Below are 18,172 nucleotides of genomic sequence, written 5' to 3'. Positions count from 1 at the left end.
TCAGCCTCTAACTACTATTCCTTTATTTGGCAGACTAGACTACAAGTGCTACAGAGTCAGAAGCAATATATATTCTTTAAGAACAGTGGCCTGAAACGGAACCTTGAACTTATCGCGAGTGTTCCTTCTCCTTGGAGATGGGAGGGCATCCTGCAAGTGACTCCACCCATCAGTCTCCAGACGAAGGGCTACATTAAACTTCCTATCTCCACTCTTGGTGGCATGGGGGCTGTCTCCTCCCAGTTCAAAGACAAAATTTAGAAACAATTGCCCCAAATGTGTCCCGTGTGACATTCTAAATTGATCTGAAACTTCGGGAAAAGGAAAGCATATGTGTCAGAGGCCCCCAATGTGGCTGTTCCCCTCACTGAGCAGGAAAAGAGACCTTCTGGGATTGGAAGAAGTCGAAACTGGTAGCCAAGGCTGACAGACTCACCTACTGAAGGTGAACTTAGAAATGTCTTCCCTGAATAGATGAATGAAATAATAAAGTCTTTTGTTCTTCCCTACAGACACCAAGAAGGTTCTGCCTAATCTCCCTTAGATGCAACATTTTGGGGCAAAAGGACGGGAAGCAAAGTTACTGTATTCTGTATAAGATAGTTTTAACTTTTGAGATCAGTGAAATCATCAACCTGTGGGAATAAAGGGACTTTCTCCATATCTGGTGGGAATGCCCACAGGCTGTTTTATTCTGGAATGAAATTTATTGGGAGATATTAAAGATTATTATATACACAAATTCAAATTTTTCCCATTTTTCACTACTAAATATGTGGACAGATAATATTTATTGTATACAGCAGATATAGAAATAGGAGCATAAGAAAAGAAGGAAACAGATTAAAATACCTGGTTTTCAATATATGGGAATTGCCTATTAGAATCCTTCTGTGTGGTTCTGCTGCCCAGAACACCAAAACTGCCAGACCCTTGGGATGATTTCACAGCTACAACAAAAATACACCATTTTATGATTTATAAATGTATATACAAGAAGCTTTACTAGCATTTTATTTTTTCACTAACTGTAGACTTTGTTTATAAAAGTTGATTTTAGCCTAAACAAGTAGTGAAGTCATTTCCCCACACTCTAAATCTATAATTAACACTAACCTGTATGAACTCCATTTTGAACAGCTTCCAGAAACTGCTTCATTTCCTCTGCATCCTTAGGTGATATTTTATCCACTGTCAGGTAACTAGTATCCTTTAATGATATAATCAAGGAACACAGTTTCCCTCTACTTGGTCGCACAGTCACATTTTTTATATTATGGTTTAGCTGTAAAACAGTAAGTATCATATGGATAGTTTAAAAGATACATATTTCCATACTAAGAAAGATGCATTTAAATATGCTTCACACTGACAAAGACTATGTATGTTCATATGCTATCCCACACCAGTAAACAATTCCTACTCAGTACACTTTTAAAAACAATTCCCTCAGCTCCTATCTTTGCAATTTTGCAACACTTATGTGTACACATTAAGGATAGTGAATATAACAAAAAACACTACCTAAGGAAAAATTTAGTTTCCATTTATGAAGGACTTTTAAACCATAATAAATTTGTTTTAGTCTCTAGAATTTCTTCCCCCCAAAAGCAATAGCAGCAATGCTGATTATCTTTCCAGACTAGACTACATATAAACATTGTAAATAAAAGAAAAGAGATGAGCTGTGCACCAGCAGCCAGGTAGACATGAAGAGAAATTTTATGCAGGAGCTACTGTGGCCATTGGGGCTTACTCCCAGATTAGTGTGATAAGACTGTAGCCTTGGATACAAAATCCCCATGAATCTAAAATGCCACTATGACTCACAGCTAATTATGGGAAGAGTGTATACAGAGGAATAATCTAACAATGAATCTACATTAAGAATTTTCAATACTATAACCAGCAGAAAATGAAACAGACAACAAATAAACTTTTCTTTATTACCAGTGCCAGTAGTATCCTAATACCTAAAATGTTTTATCTCATTGAAAATCTTTTGTAAACCAGCTTGAGGGCCTCTTTGAGTCACAAAAATAGGATTAAAATATTCTAAATAACTAAATAATGAAACATCTAGGTATTATTTTCTCCCAAGGTTTAGTTGTTGTTTTTTAAAATCATCCTTGTTCTACGAGTACAGTGGTACCTCAGGTTAAGTACTTAATTCGTTCCGGAGATCCGTTCTTAACCTGAAACTGTTCTTAACCTGAAGCACTACTTTAGCTAATGGGGCTCCCTGTTGCCGCCGCTCCGCCAGAGCACGATTTCTCATCCTGAAGCAAAGTTCTTAACCCGAGGTACTATTTCTGGGTTAGTGGAGTCTGTAACATGAAGCGTATGTAACCTGAAGCGTATGTAACCCGAGGTACCACTGTACATTGAACAGTACACCTCAATAATTCACAGTGCAATACAGTAGGATCAGTGTTGTAGAAAGCAGAAAAAAGAATAAGTCTCTAAGGAAAGTTCAAGTGACAGCTAAATGGACTTTAAAAGAACAGTTGTTCAGAGGCATACAGCTCCTGTACAACTCCGAAACAAAAGGCCTTTGAGATTCTGAGGTACCTGAAATATCTTTGGCATTCCTCCAGCATTGTAGTGAACCGCCAGAGTCACTTTGCTATCCTTATCAACTATTTCGAATGTCCCTTCTTTCCATTTTGTAGTCCCAGTCTGTATGCTGCGCAAGCGAATAGTCCCACGTAATTTCAGTGGAGCCATGTTTTCATACAACTAGTCTATGAAAATAATGAAGTTTGCTTTTAAACACAAATCCTGTTTTAGAAAGAAAGGAACGAAGTTAGCAGCTCCTCAATAACCATCTTCAAAACTAAGCAACTGTTTTAAATCAAAGAGCTATATTATTTTTACAGATAATTATCCCATCTTTCAGGGTATGTACTCAGTGTGCATGGACTCTTTTTGAAATATGAGTATTGGTCTCCCAAAGATTATTAATTCTGCTCCACATTATTTAAGTCTTTTTTTAAAAAATCAAAGTAGGTAATTGAGAACAGGTATCACAAAAAAGACACAACAGAATATGGAATTAAACTTGATAACACTTGTCAGTTTACTAGCACCACCCACATTTTACCCACTGCTGAAGTTAATGCGACAGGCATACGGACCAACATGTTTCTAGGGAAACTTGGGAACTCTTCAGGTTTCCATGTACAGCTGGTCACTGCTACCATAATCACTGTGGCCAAGCTGTCCTTTGGTTGTATTTGCTGCATCAACTGCAGCTGAGCAAAGGCACTCTGTGCCATTGAAGATACCTCTGCCTCCAGTGAGAGATTAGTATCCAGGGTACACCCAGTCAATGCACCGGCTCCTTCAAGGGCAGTATAAACCCCATCAAGAGGTAATTCCCCTACTTCCTGGAACCAACAAGCCACAGCATCTCATGTCTTAGCAGGATTCAACTTCAATTCAGTTTGCCCTCACCTAGCCCATTACAGGCAATGGGTCCAGAACTTGCAACCTCAACTGACTAATGTAAGTAAAGCTCAAAGTCATCCACATATTGGTGGCACTCAATTCCCTGAAGAACTCCATGGATTAACTTCCATGCGGATGAGCAACGTATTGCAATACCACCCCTCCAGTGTTCGAAACTCCCATTGTTCTAGGTGCATTTTGCAACAGGAAATTTCATTGGCGTGAGCAGTTTCTGAGCTCTGGGCACAGCACTGCGCCTAAGATTTCAGATTAAAACTGCAGAGTGGAAGGAAAGGAGGAACTTTTTCTGCCTCCCCACTTCCAGCTACTCTCTGAAGACTGGAGAAGAGACACGCTAATAATTAGTGGGTGGGCAGGGGAAGGACAAGACCATGTGAAAAATGAACGTAATATTTTAGCTGCAGTTCGTTCATTCTCAGCTTTGTTTTCTTGTTTTTTAAAAAGCTTGCCTGACATTCTGTTGTTGCGCCCATAACCTAGGTTTAAGGTGCCATTTAGCTCCTGGCTTTCATATCTTAGTTTCTAACACTGCACCTCTCTAGTACTGTCCCATAAGTTGAAGTACAACCAGTGCAAAATCATATCCTCCACTAAACCAAAGCCACTGAGAAATCCAGCAGACTCAACAAGGTCACACTTCTCTGCCTCACTTCCAGAGGTAATCTATCAGGGTGACCAAAGCAATTTTAGTCCCAAACAAGGTCTGAAACCAGACTAAAAGTGATCTAGATAACCAGTCCCTTTCATGAGCATTTGCAGCTGAGCGGCCACCCCCCTCTCAGGCATCTTGCCCAGAAAGGTTTGTGACTGACAAGGAGTCCAGGGAGGGCTTTTACAGGGGTCATGCCATTGCATCCTTCAAGGCAGTGGGAAATTTCTCCTGATGCAATGATGCATTCACCACTCCCTACTAGCTCTTGTTAGCCATACGCCATGGTGGTTAAAACCACTGCATGCTCTCAAGCTGCAAAAACTGAGCTGATTCCTTGTTGCACAAATGTGACTGCCCTATAAATACTATTAATGTTTTAAAATTCAATGATGACAGTTCCCTAAAAGTTAGGGGTGTATCTCCAATTTCGGGGGGGGGGGGACATCTTCCAGATGTTTAGTCATCCAAGTTGAAACCCAACTACATGAAATTCAGTGAAAATATGTTAAGGGAACAGTAGACATGTGCCAAGTCCTGTCTTCTTGCTTGTCTGGTTCATTATTAGAATTTGAGTATATCAGCATGTACTATAAACAGTTGTTTCTTTAGCATTTTATTTTATTGCAAATTCTGCAAGTTACTTTGAGAGCCTTCTGGGACCATAAAACCTGATATGTGTATTTAACAAATAAAAATGAAAAATTAACTCTGCAATCCTTACTTAGGAGTAAGCATCACTGAATTCAGAGGGACTGGGACTGCTTCAGAGCAGGCATGTACAAAATTGCACAATAAGTGAGCACATACCGAAAAAAAATGGAGTGTAAATCCTTAACTGCACTAGAACTACCCACAAAAAGTGCCTACACTCCACAGAATTCAAAAAGACAATCAGGAGTCTTAATGTTCTAAATATAACAGCATTACAATCCAATATTTTAACAGGTACAAGGGACCAGCCTATTTTCACAAAATAGGAACCACTTGTTCCATACAGATCATAATCTACAACAACTGTTTAGGGCAAACAATGTACTTGCAAGGGCAACAGTAAAGAATGTTGGGTGGATTTTCAACACATATATCACCTCAGCAAAGAGTTCAAGGCAAACAAAGAAACGGTGGTGAAAGACATGGTGGAGGCCTAATGGAGATCTCTAACCAAACTCTGTTGAAGTACATTTCCTAACCAAACTCTGTTGCATTTGTGAATGCTTTCACTGAAAAGCAAGCAGGAACCCAGTCACCTGAATACTGTACAGCACCTGGTACACTGACTTGGAAAGTGGCTGCTGGACCTTTGCAAGTAAATTTCTGATCAGCGGGACAAAGCTAAAACCAGCCAAGTCTACATTTCAGAAGGGAGACGTGAACAATCCCAGGAGGAACAGAGCAGGAGCGGGAAAGCAACCGAAGAAGAGGACGGCGCTAGTTGCCGACGCTGCGTTGTTTTTAACCTTTGTCGTGTTTGCGAACAGCCCGACAGGCAGAAATTCCCCACGAGGAGAAGCAGCAGCTTCTCTCGTCCTATCTCTACGTGCTGCCTGGGGCAAGGCTAGTAATCTGGCTAGCTGGCTACCCGACCGGCCGCTACGTCTTGGGGCCTGGGGTACGCCTGGGAGAGGCAGCTAAACCAGCGGGGGAAGGCAACAGAGGGAGGAGGGCCGAGGGTCAGCTTTGGAGCAGCCGCACCGTAGTCGGAGAGCGGCCAGCCGGCTGGGCCTGAGGAAGCGAAAGGGGCCAGGCTAAGGTCAAGGGCGCGGGGGGAGAGAGAGAGACGCTGAGGCGCGGCGACCCCCCCCCCCTCACAGCGGCTACGGAGACCCCACCTCCGCCTCCACGGCCGCCCGGCCGCCGCCCACGCACAGCCGCCCCCTACCCTTCCCTGCTCCGCGAGTACCAATGGGGCTCCCTCGTGCCCTCGCCCGCAGTCAGCCGCTCCGAGGAAGCCCCAAGACCCACCGCCACTGCCCGGGCGCACTCACCGGCGATGGCGGGCGGGCGGCGGCTTTCCCTTCCACCTCCCGCTTCCTCACAGACCAGTCCCGGCCTGGACGTTGTCTCCCTGCTAGTGCTGCCGCTTCCTTCCTTCCTACTTCGGGGTTATTCTCCACTTTAGCCCCGGCGCCGGCCTGGCCTGGCTCGACCCACCGCGGCCCGGCCTCCTCTTAGCTTAGTGGAAAGGGCAGATGGCGGGAACCAGATCAGCCGCGCCACGGTCCGCCTGACGCAAGCACGCAGCACGCAAAAAGAAAAAACAACAACTGCGCGACGGGAGGAGGGGGGAGGAAGAGGAGCGACGAGGGGGGAATCCCTACGTCATCACGGCGACGGCTGGCTGGCTTTCTCCGCCGTCGACAAGTCTTAGCGAAAGAAGCAACTTTTACTCGAGAAGTGACGACGACGCTCGTAACTTCTGCGCACGCGCAAACTCGTGCCTTTTTTTTTTTTTAGTTCGCTTAAAGATAGCATGGCGCATGCGCCCGGCCAGTCTCCTTGGGCCTACCGCTGAGGCCCAGAGAGAGGTCAGAGGTCGCAGCGGTAGCAGCAGCAGCAGCGTCGGCGGCAGAGCCAGGAGGAGGAGGAGGAGGAAGAGGCGGCGACCTCTGCTTCGATCCATGATGGCGGCGGCTGAAGTAGAAGAGGCCTCCTGAGCTCTACTTCGCGCAGAAGTTCCGACCATGCACAGTTTGGCAACGGCCGCGGTAAGTCGCTTGCCGTATCCACGCAGGGCGACGAGGGCCTTGGCTGAGAAGCGTGAGAGGCACCCTCCCCCTTCTCTCTCCCTCTCTCTCTCCTCATTGGTCGGAGAGATGTGGGGAGGGGGGCACAGAACGGAGCGGGGCTCTATTTTCCCGCCAAATTGCCCTCCTAAGGAACGGGCGTCTCCTAACGGCCTTTCCTCCTGCGCGAGGCGGCGGCCTTTGCTGTCCTCTAAGGGGAGTCAAAGGGAGCTTCTCCGCAGGCGTCTCCCTTCAGGTGCTCTTGCATGAGCCAGGCGTCGCTTGTGTGCGTTTTCCATATGCTAATCTATGCGGGTTCCTAATTGCCCATGGCTCAATGCTGCTGGATAAAAAGGTGGCTCGAGAGGCTGGATGCAGATGCATATAGACAGACACGTATCCTGACAGGCGCACCCCGACCACTCTCATTCAAGCGCCTCTCAACAAGGCTTGCCGGGCTTCTCTCTTCTAGAGTTTCACGTCTGCAATAATGTGCCGCCACAAAACAGGGTTTACTTCTCTCTCATCTGTTGTCTGGGAAGTCGTTTTATAACCGCGCTTGCATGAAAGTAAGCCCCACACTGAGTTGAATTCTGTTTTTCTCTCGGTGTTTAGGATCGCAGCCTTAAAATGCAAAAATTCCACGTGGGACATTCATTCATGTTTTAATTTAACAGTGGCGTGGCTCATGTGCGTTGCTTGTAATGAGACAAGTGGTGATGATAGCGGGAAGTAAAATAACTTGGTTAGTAGCGTAACTCTTGGGAATTATATTGACTGACATTCCTGCCGTTAGGAAAAAAGTTTTCTTACATGCAACCGCGGCAGCCAGAATGATTATAGCAAAAAATTGAAAGGGAGAAAAACTCCCTCAATAAGAGAATGGCAAATAAGATTTTGTGAATATATAGAATCAGCAAGACTTACAGCAGTAGTAAGAAGCCAATCAGACCAAAAACTAATAGAGGAGTGGACTTGCGTGAAGGAATACATCCAAAAACATTGCTCTGGTATTAATATATCGATATGCAATGGGTGAAATTTAGAGTAAAAAATTAAGAAGAAATGGGTATAAGATGAGATAGTCAAAAATAATACCGATAACAGCGAAAAGAAGAAAAGAAACAAAGGAAGCCACATATAGGTGGAAGTCAAGATTTATGTCTGTATGTTTAGTTTGTATGTTGTTGTTTTTTGTAAACTAAGTTGAGAGGTGTATGTATCTATGTATAATAAGTTTAGTGTTCTGGTTTGTGTTTGTAAATATTGCAATTATCAATAAAAGTAACCCCATATTAGAGAACTAGGTACCCCTTTGCAGCATCTTCACAGAACTTGCCATGCAACATTTCCTTTCTAGACACTAGTAGGGGAATGAATCCAGAATGATTCAGTTTGAGCACTTGCTTGTATGCTTTGAGTTTAATACTCTTAAGGCTGCTTGCTAAGTAGAGACATGTAAATAGCTTGATTTATTTTGCTAGGCTGACTTAGGTAGTTTGTCTCTTCTGGCTCAGTAGGTATTTATGGGTTTTGCCCAGTAAAAATCACCATTAGTAGTAGTAATAATAATACCAATTTAATTACCGTATTTTTCGTCCTATAGGGCACACCGGCCCATAGGATGCACCTAGTTTTTTTGGGGGGGGGGGATTCCAGAACAGGCTGCCGCCCCAAGCCTTGCGCGCCCGGCGGACATTGCCCGAAGCACGGGGCGTGCTTCGCCGCGTGCTTCAGGCTGCAGGCTGCTGCCCGCAAGCCTTGGGAGCCCGGCGGCACTTCCGCTGGGCTCCCAAAGCTTGCGGATAGCTTCCTGAAGGCTGGAGAGTGAGGGGGGTCGGTGCGCACCAACACCTCTCGCTCTCCAGGCTTCACCGAAAGCCTGCATTCGCCCCATAGGACGCACACACATTTCCCCTTCATTTTTGGAGGGGAAAAAGTGCGTCCTATAGGGCGAAAAATATGGTGGTTGTAACCTGCCCATCTGATTGGACTGTCCCAGCCACTCTGGGCAGCTTTCAATATATATAGTAAACCCTATATCAACTTTGGGTGAAACTGTACATAACGAAGAACATGGAATTGCTTCTAAAAACTGCAGTTTCATCCTAAAACCCTCCTTATCTTTTCTATATTTAACAGAAACTGAAATACGGTATAGAAATTAAATTAATAAAATAATAAACATGTAATGAATTGTATCCAGCTACGTTCTACTCAGTATACCCACTGAAAATTATGAGCCTAAGTTAGCCATGTCCACTAACCTTAATGTGTTTGCCCTGAGTGTGACTACCTTTGGATAGAATAATATTGCAATACATATCTCTGATCATGTTATGTAGGAGGGTAGAGAGAACTTCACACAGGTTTGCTGATTTTTGTGGCAGCTCTGTCTCACCTAGTTCTGGTCTTTGACAGTTCACTCAGGTGAAACAGAATTTGTGCTAGCTCCACTAACAAGCAGTACTTCTGTCTGACATAATATTTAGGCATTTTCTTACTTGTATTATACTTACTGTAGTTTTAAGTGAATCTGCTACTTCAGATGGTGAACACTTGACTTTTTCAGGTCTTGACAGTCTTAATAGCAGACTTTAGTCTAATTAGTGCGTTTATTTTTATCAAGTTCATGCTGACATTCTGGAACTGTGGATATTTAATGGATAGGGTAGGCACACCACTACAGCATCTGTCACTGGAAAAATGATTTTAAAGATCTTTCCATTTACCATGAAGGTAATTATGAAATGAGGCCTCTTGAAGGGCTATAAAAAAAATTTCCTTTGCAAAGTACCTTCATATGCTTTAAGGCAAGTGAAATAGTAAGTGACTAGAAATGTCTAGCTTACAAAAGCAATACTGTAGCAATTATCCTGAAAAAGGTCGCTTATATTAAATTTTTTATTACTGTGGTTGCATGAATTTCTGTAAGTAATGGAAAGTTAAGCTCATCTCTTGTGCTGCTGCTCGGATAAAGCCTATTTACAGGCTCTGATCTTCGTGTTGAACTGCCACAGTTGGATCATGGGGTGTTATCAGCCTTTCTTTCCTGCAACTTTCCACTCCTGTATTTGTCCCTGAATCTATTGTTCTGTGACTGGAGCCAACTGTTCAACATGGTGACACTATGAGCCATTTTAAACACAATTATTTCACTAATAGTTTTCTGGGTAAGAGATGTTGGGCCTTTAATAAAGTCCCAAAAGAAAACAGAGTCCCATAATAGAAGGAATGTGTTAACAAAGCAGACATAAAGCACTGAGGATTCATTTGCTGTGGAGCAGCCCTAGAGTTTTGAACAAGGGATTTTTTGCACAGCTGATGAAAAAGTGTGCAATGCTTTGGACTACTACTCCTCATTGGATGCAGTAGTAGAGGAATATTTCATTTATTAACTTTAATCATCACTTTGCACCCCCCTGAAGCAGGAGTGGGCAACCTTGTTTTCTGTCAGGTATTGAGGGAGGTAGAAGTATCAGCAGCAATAGGCAGAGGCAGAGCCATACACAGAAGTGTTTTGGATTAATTAATCTGGAACAGACCGAGATAAAGAGTGGTGGCTATGAGAGGGACTATATCTCAAGATCTTGAGCATGGAAGGCTTTTATGCTCCACTTCTTTATGATAGTTGCTGAAGTTGAATTGGTATTAATTCTCTGCTTTGTTTTTGTTGTCATGGATTTGTAGCCTTTTGTGCTGTATTAACCAGTTTTGTTGATAGTCATTTTTAAAGTGCTATATTATTTTTGTTTGGTGCCCAAACAACTTTGTTTACTTATTTATTTTTATATTTAACAATGATGATTTTAATAACTCAGCTGCTACAGTATGGTAAAATGATCGCACAGCTGCAGTGAGTACACACAAACCAATGGAACTATCATCCGGCAACTCCCCCCCCCCACTGTGACATATTCCTTCCCCTGTGCTGTTATTGTGCCTTGACTAGAAGCAAGTCCCACTAAAATATGTGGGACTTAATCTCAACTATGTTTACTTGGAAGTGTCTACTAATCACTCCTGGTCACCCTTGAAGTTTTGTACAAGGTTGTATTAATGTTTATACTGATTTGACTTGGGACCAAAGGCCTTGACTTGAACCTCTTGTCTTCCTTTAAAGCCTGTGCCAACGGCACTGGCTCAGGTTGATCGAGAGAAGATTTATCAGTGGATCAATGAGCTTTCCAGCCCAGAGACTCGTGAGAATGCACTGTTGGAGCTGAGTAAAAAGCGAGAGTCTGTCCCTGATCTCGCACCAATGTTGTGGCACTCTTTTGGTACAATTGCAGCTCTCTTACAGGTGGGTAGCATATTACTTTTAACTGAAATAGCTTGCTAGACTCTTGCAAGCAATCTGCTAGATGTCTTTCTGAAAGTCTTGAGATACTGAGGGTTTTGAAATTCTGTCTCTTGACCTAATAAAAGTTTGGGACAATAGAAGATGGCAATGAAGAACTTGAGCCACCCAAGTAAGGACATCTTATTGGGACATATGTATTTTAGTTCCTGTCTAATATGTTACAGCTTTTGTAGCTAGTTGTTAGTGTGGGGGCAGAAATTCTATCTAACACATTAATCAATCACAAGTAATTAGTGGGAGGATTTTGACTCTGAATATTGGAGTGCTTAAATGTGTGGAAGAATTTTCACACAAATATTTCCTGTTTTCTTTCTTTCATAGGAAATTGTAAATATCTATCCATCTATAAATCCACCAACTTTGACAGCTCATCAGTCCAACAGAGTCTGCAATGCTCTGGCACTTCTGCAGTGTGTTGCATCGCATCCAGAAACAAGGTTAATATACTCGGGTGTATTGAATCTCTGGAAAAAATAACTTTTGGTTAGTGTGGTATATGTCCAGACTAGAGAAAATATGCTTCCGCCAAGCCTCTTTATCTGCAGGGCTCTGTACGTCAACAGAACTATATTCTCAGTCACATCCACACCATACATTAGAAGCACATGGTATCTGTAACTTGCTGGTTTTTACACTGTTTTTAGAGTGCATTAGTGACTTGAGCCAAGTCAGTGAATAAAACAGTCAAGCTGCCTGTCTTACTGGTCAGTTTGTCAGTAAAAAAACTAGTTTTACAGGCGTATTTCCTCATATTTCTTCTCTTTCTAAAGGTGAGGTCCTAATTCAGTTCTCTAGCCTTCACAAAGTAACTCTGTGTAAACAAATATCCAAAAGATACATTCTAAATGCTTTTTTCTTCCTTTGTCTAGGTCAGCCTTCCTTGCTGCTCACATCCCTCTCTTCTTGTATCCCTTCTTGCACACTGTCAGCAAGACTCGACCCTTCGAGTACCTACGACTCACAAGTCTTGGAGTAATTGGTAAGTGACTGTGATGCTGGGAATGGTAAGTCTTCATCAGTTTGTAGGTCAGAAAAGGGTTTCGATCTGATTTGAACTCTTCTGAGACTTAGCCATGCATTGTAAAAGAGGGAATTCTAACATTCCAGAGAAATAGAGAATCACGTAGCAGACTCTCATTTCTAGAAATAATTTCCATGTTGTTCCTCTTTACTGTTGTTAGTACCTGGGATTCTGGGAAGTACACCAGTCCTGGGCCCAATTCAAAGTTATGTATATTTGTGTTTTTATATTGTAAATCACCCTGTGATCCTTGGGTGAATGACAAATTTCCAGTCTCATTCTCCCAAATTACCTTAGGGAAAGATGGAAATAGCAGGGCTGGGAATTCTAGAACACTGAAGGGATCATTACTGATGCGCATCCTATCTATCCAATCAAATACTGTACACAACTTCAGTGTGCTCATAGATGTAATGGTTAGTACTTGCAACTGTGTATTGTAACCTCATTGACCACACCAGAAATTTTTCAGGAAGCTTTATTTGGTGCACCATGCAACAAGCTGCCTTTTTATTGGCATTGAGAAGCCACATAGCCAGACAATGCAGAAGCTGCACGGGCTCCTAGCTAGCTGACAGGGCTAGCAGCTCTATAAAGATCATAGCAGCATCTCTTTGGGTGATTGAACCCAATGAGTTAAAAAAGTTGAATGTATTATGTTCACTGGTCTTCATTATTAACTTTGCTGGACAATCCAAAACTTGTAGTTGCCAACCTCGCCTCACACCCATCCTACCCTGGTAAACCACACACACAGTGCAAGGAGAGTATTCTGGCTTGAGTACCACTGCTTAAAAGCATCCTAGCACCATTGCAGAACAGTGCCCCCCATCTGTCTTTTGTGAGTGGAGGACCAGTAAGAAGAGCAGCCAGTTGGATACCACAGTTGTAAGATGCGCAGAGCATCTTGCAGCAGTAACATTCAGTCATGCCACTGTCCAACAACTTGCACCTTTCCTCTGAACCTTGGAGCTGGAGAGAAGGCAGAGATCACAGCACAACTGTCAGAGCAATCTCTACCCGCCGCTGCAGCTTCACAATGGAAAGCATGACTGGCTGCTTGTCATACTTGTCACAAGGTAGTGCTGTACTTGCCTTGGCAAGCATGACAGATGGAATTGCTGTTCTATAGGTAAGAGTGTAAAAGGCTTTAGATATTTCATTGGCTAAAGGAGGAATTTGTGATTGGTGGAGGAAAGGTTAAAAGGCTGCTGCTTCAATAAAATAATAATCCTTAGTATTTGCTCCTGGGTTCTTGGGAGCTCAACCATGTGCTTATCCAGTAATTTCCCACTTCTTCTCTAGACTGCACTGATTTTCTGTTAGCCCTGGTTGTTTCCTATATGCATGTTTCTGTTAGGCCTTTGCAAAGTTATATGAAGCAGTTTGGGTTTTTTGCTTATATTTCAAAGGGGCCCTGGTGAAGACAGATGAGCAAGAAGTAATCAACTTCTTACTGACAACGGAAATTATCCCTTTGTGCTTACGCATCATGGAGTCTGGCAGCGAACTTTCCAAAACGGTATTGCTTTTAGTGTAATGAAGTGGTTCTAGTTTCTTGACTGTTTTCTCTTTACTTTCCAATGCATCATGTTCCTGCATGCAGCAGACTTCTCCATCTGAGGTTAGCTGGCTGTTTCTCTCTGAGGAGTGATTGCAGATGTACCCACTTCAAATTGTCGTGACTGGCTGCCTCTTTCAAAACACTATTATGAGAGGAAAGCTGGATAGGACATTTATTCTCTTTTTGTGCAGTTTCTCACCCAAGGTGCTTTTGTACTCAATTCTTGCTGCAACTCTGCAGTACTTTTTCCAGCAACTGTATGAAAAGGATCTATTATTGTGTAAGTGCCGCCCCAGTATCAGTTATTTGAGAAGCCTGCAGGTGGTGCCTGTGTGCTTCTCAAGATCCTTAGCATCTTTTATGTCACACTCACGAGTCAGTTTATTCCTAGTCACACCTTTATGCATCTGTCACTCTTCATTAGGTTATTAATTTTAGCTAGCCACCAACCTGTCACCATTTGTCTGCAAAATGTAAGCAGGTTTCTTCCTCTGGTCAACAGGATCAATAAAATTTTAGTTGCTAGCACCAAGATAGATAATTGCAGTACCTGCTTCTCCTCTTGTCAGTGCTATATAAGGTTTTTATTTGGTTTCATAGTGGGTAAAATCTCTTCTCATAGGTCTTCTCCCAACAAGCTCTTTGTCCTCCAGCTTCGCTGAGTTTTTAGTAATATGACATCCCACCCTAATCCTGCACAGTCTGCAATTCAAGCATTTGTTCAACCCTATTCTTTTCTGTCTTTCAGGTTGCTACTTTTATTCTACAAAAGATCTTATTGGATGATACGGGGTTGGCATATATCTGTCAGACTTACGAACGATTTTCTCACGTTGCAATGATATTGGTATGTGGCTTTGATTGTAAAGGGCTTGGTAACTCAGCATTGCTCCTGCATTTAGGGAAGCTAAATGCTCTTTGGTGGAAAGTGTAGTGAATGTAGTTTGGATCTTTGTAGTAGTCACGTCTAATCATAACAACAGGGCCACCTCTTCATACTCCTAATCTCAAGGAAGAAATATGCCAGAGCATTACATAGCAACACAATTCATGGTGTTATGGCTGTGTGAAAGCACTCCTATTTTTGAGGAGATTGGTTTTCCAACACCTGAGGAGCAAGTCACTGCTAATGCTTGACAGTGTTTCGTGGGGTGAGACATATTAGAGACAGAATTAGCTTTCCAGACATTTGCCTTGCTTTTTAGGAGCTTATACTTTACAATCTAAATTAAACTAGGGTGGGAATGGGAGTAGCAAAAGGTAACAAGGGATAAATGTGAACAAATGCTGTTACACATACTTAACCAGCAAATGTCCTTGTTCTAAATTCTCTGTTTTTAAACCAGGGTAAAATGGTCCTGCAGCTTTCCAAGGAGCCTTCTGCCAGGCTGCTGAAACATGTGGTCCGTTGTTACCTCCGCCTTTCTGATAATCCAAGGTAGACACCTTAGAAGTTTCTTGGGATCTCTTGATAGGGGTGGGGTGCAGGTTGGTGTTGTGCTGCAGAACCAGGAACAGTTACACTTTGCAGTGCCAGGATGGGGATCCAGCTCCTTCTGTATCTCCAGAGCAAATCAAGCATAACCTGGCAATTCGTACAATAAATGCCAGGAGCTTAAAGTCCAAGTAGTTTCTTCTGACCGCCTCATCAAGATTCTGAAGACTGAAGCAAGATCATGTAAGATTATACTTATTTAAGCAAACTTATTTTAGCACCAGAGTCTTCTCACTGTTCAGGAACATGTATTGACAGTAATTATGAGAGAGTTTATAATCTTTTCCCCTTCAATCTCTAACTGCAAAAATGTCTGTGTTTATTAAGCCAGCCAGCAGTCATCATGTGCTTGACTGCTCTGGATGCCTAACATTAGGCAAGTCATTAATCTTCCTTCATAAGTCACATTCTGACTCCATTGATTAGGATGGAGAAGATGCAGGATAGCGTATGGAGTTGAAATGACTATCCTGTGGCCTCCAAATGTCATTGGACTCCAACCTCCATCAGTGCCAGTTAGCATAGCCAGTGGTCAGGGATGCTGTGAGTTGTAGTCCAGCAAATGTCTGTGGTGCCACAGTTTAGCCACCCCTGGTATAAAGAATATGCTTGTACCCTGCAGGTATGTGTAGATGCTTCTGATACAGAAACTGTAGCCTTAATTATTCAAGAGGGGGGCTTGCTCCCCTCTTGTCCATGTGAGTTTATTTGTTGGCCCCCCTCTTTCTTGTCTCCTGATGTAGGGCACGGGAAGCCCTCAGGCAGTGCCTTCCTGACCAGCTGAAAGACACCACCTTTGCCCAGGTTCTGAAAGACGATACTACCACCAAGCGTTGGCTGGCGCAGCTGGTCAAGAATCTGCAGGAAGGCCAAGTCACCGACCCCAGGGGCATCCCCCTTCCTCCGCAGTGACAGCCAAGGAGGTGGCAGAACCCAGGAGGAAACAGCTCAGGTTTACAGAGAGCCAGGAACCAATGACCTCTTCCAGATCCTGTCAGGCATGGTTGGGCAGCTCCTTGGACTGTCAGTAGCTACCTGGACTGCAGGCCTTTTCTATAGCAACGTCTCACCATGCCTCTGAGGATTATGACACCAGCAAACACAGTTGGGACAGAGAAGCCCTCTTTTAGGGTGTGGGCTTTGTTGCGATGATCAGTTGAGTACCAAGCTGGGCAGTGCTGCTACCAATGGTGTATCTACCTTTCTGGTTCAGTGCGGCAGGCTTGGGAAGTATTCCTCAGTTTCTTTGTTATTCAGTGTTTACATGTAAGTTCAATAAAGGTTGGTCTGATCATTTGACCCTCTTAGGCGTACCTTTTGAGCTGAATCTAGCTCTAAGCAGAGGAGGCCTGTTTCCCTTTTCTGAACTGGGAATTGCGCTTTCATAAGAGGAGCCCCGCTGATCCTTTAAAAAAAAAAGTTCAGCCTTTGGGGCTGAAGCCCAATCTCGGGGGGATTGGGAGAGGGATGATAACATAGTATATCCACAGGTTCTTAAAGGATTGTTCCTGGTATGTCAGAAGGCAGAGACTTCCTGGACTCCATTCCTTTGGCCACACATTAGAACAGTCCCTGCCTCTGTGACTGTATTTGAACCAGTGTCAAATGTTCTATGGATGATCCTCCACCACCTAGTCAGTAAGATCCAGAATGCCACCAAAACATTCCTTCAGCTTTCAAACTGTGCCAGAGGAGAAAGTTGTTGCATGGATGCCATGGCCGGCAAGCCATGTGGCCTTCCACTTTGTAGCAGCCCATGCCTCTGGTTAGGGTAGGGTTAACTCTAAGTGTGAACAAATAGACAGGGACCAAGAGCTATTTCAGACAGTCTGTAAAGGCTGCAGGTATTTCAGCCTTGCTGGCTAGTGCTGGAAAGCATAATGGCTGCAAAACGCAAGGGCTCTCATGCTCTTTATCTTATCCTTCCCCTGCTACCAGTCTAAGTGCATCCAATTTATCACCTTGAACCTGCTCCTGTTTGTTGGCGTCTGCGATGGATGAGGAGCTATTAAGCAGTCAGCAGAGACATCTTCTCCCCTGCCCTCTAAATGAGAGAAGCAAACAAAAAGAAGGGGAGGGAGGGGGAAATCATCCAAGCTGTTTGTCAGTTGCACAACAAGGCTGGGAGCAGGTGGCTTCTGGTCCCTTGCCAGATCCCTTGGCCTCAGCACCTGCTGCTGTTTTGGGTAGGAACCTATCTTCCATTTCCTCTCTTTTCTTTGCTGATGGCTGGCCATGCCATGCCAAGGGTGTCTTAACTTTTCCCTCTCCATGGACTGCTTTTGCTCTTACAGCGCCTCCGTTTTATAACAGCCTTGTTTTATCCATCCCTGCCTTGAGTGGACTTTACCAACTGCTTTCTGTTTTGTAACTTGAATAAAAAATAAGCCAAATGAATCTGGATCCTCTTTGACTTAAAATAATGGCTTGGAAGAATGGCAGGGAGGGTTGTAGACATTACCAAAAATGTCCTCTCAAAGCCTTTTATCACTGGGCAATATAGCATTTCCCTCCGGTTGAGAGAGCTGTGCTTTTTGCCCAGAGAGCCCTCAGCTGTTGAGTTGGAGTGAGTGTCACTATGCTGGGTAGCAGTTCACAACCTGTGTGTGTGTGTGTGTGGCACATATAGCCTATATTATTAAACCAAGGTGGAGTCACATGCTTCTGCTTAGCAACTCTGCTTTATTTTGAGAACCATGGTTCAAGAGCATAGTGTCATTTTTTAAACAAAATATATATACCGTTTGAGTGCAATAAAACCCCTAAGCGGTTTTCAAGAAATATTAAAATTATCAATAAATTAAAAACCATTGAAAACATTTTAAAATGATTAAAATGAACAGTAAAAGAGATCAAAACAGCTACATGTCTGGATAGGTTTGC

General features: G+C 43.4%; 2 protein-coding genes across 7 annotated transcripts in view; one reads left to right on the top strand and one right to left on the bottom strand.

Moving 5' to 3' along the window:
- The window catches only part of USP37 (ubiquitin specific peptidase 37), a 32,577-nt gene extending 26,122 nt beyond the window's left edge, over positions 1 to 6,455 (bottom strand). For 2 of the 3 annotated variants that reach the window (XM_081852606.1, XM_081852608.1), the window contains exons 1-4: positions 6,109 to 6,455; positions 2,572 to 2,781; positions 1,117 to 1,285; positions 853 to 950 (exon numbers count right to left, since the gene is read on the bottom strand). In XM_081852606.1, the coding sequence (XP_081708732.1) occupies positions 853 to 950; positions 1,117 to 1,285; positions 2,572 to 2,727 (423 nt within the window). In that variant the 5' untranslated portion in view covers positions 2,728 to 2,781; positions 6,109 to 6,455. The remainder of the gene's footprint in view (positions 1 to 852; positions 951 to 1,116; positions 1,286 to 2,571; positions 2,782 to 6,108) is intronic. The other variant, XM_081852607.1, reaches the window with a different exon arrangement.
- A 201-nt stretch (positions 6,456 to 6,656) lies between these two features.
- On the top strand, positions 6,657 to 17,686 carry CNOT9 (CCR4-NOT transcription complex subunit 9). 4 transcript variants are annotated; one of them, XM_081853388.1, is made up of 8 exons: positions 6,657 to 6,828; positions 10,970 to 11,149; positions 11,531 to 11,646; positions 12,079 to 12,188; positions 13,643 to 13,752; positions 14,543 to 14,641; positions 15,141 to 15,232; positions 16,033 to 17,686. In XM_081853388.1, the coding sequence occupies exons 1-8, from the start codon at positions 6,805 to 6,807 to the stop codon at positions 16,199 to 16,201; spliced, it is 900 nt and encodes a 299-aa protein (XP_081709514.1). In that variant the 5' UTR covers positions 6,657 to 6,804; the 3' UTR covers positions 16,202 to 17,686. The 4 variants fall into 4 exon arrangements, with proteins under 4 accessions (XP_081709514.1, XP_081709513.1, XP_081709515.1 ...); XM_081853387.1 differs by having other exon boundaries at positions 16,027 to 17,686; XM_081853389.1 differs by lacking the exon at positions 6,657 to 6,828 and adding an exon at positions 7,146 to 7,415 and having other exon boundaries at positions 16,027 to 17,686.
- Positions 17,687 to 18,172: the final 486 nt, after the last annotated feature.

This window comes from Podarcis erhardii (assembly GCF_964252035.2).
Source record: "Podarcis erhardii genome assembly, chromosome: 1".
In the NCBI taxonomy this organism is placed as follows: domain Eukaryota; kingdom Metazoa; phylum Chordata; class Lepidosauria; order Squamata; family Lacertidae; genus Podarcis; species Podarcis erhardii.
Note: the sequence above shows the minus strand (reverse complement) of the source record. Positions and strands in the feature narration are given on the sequence as shown.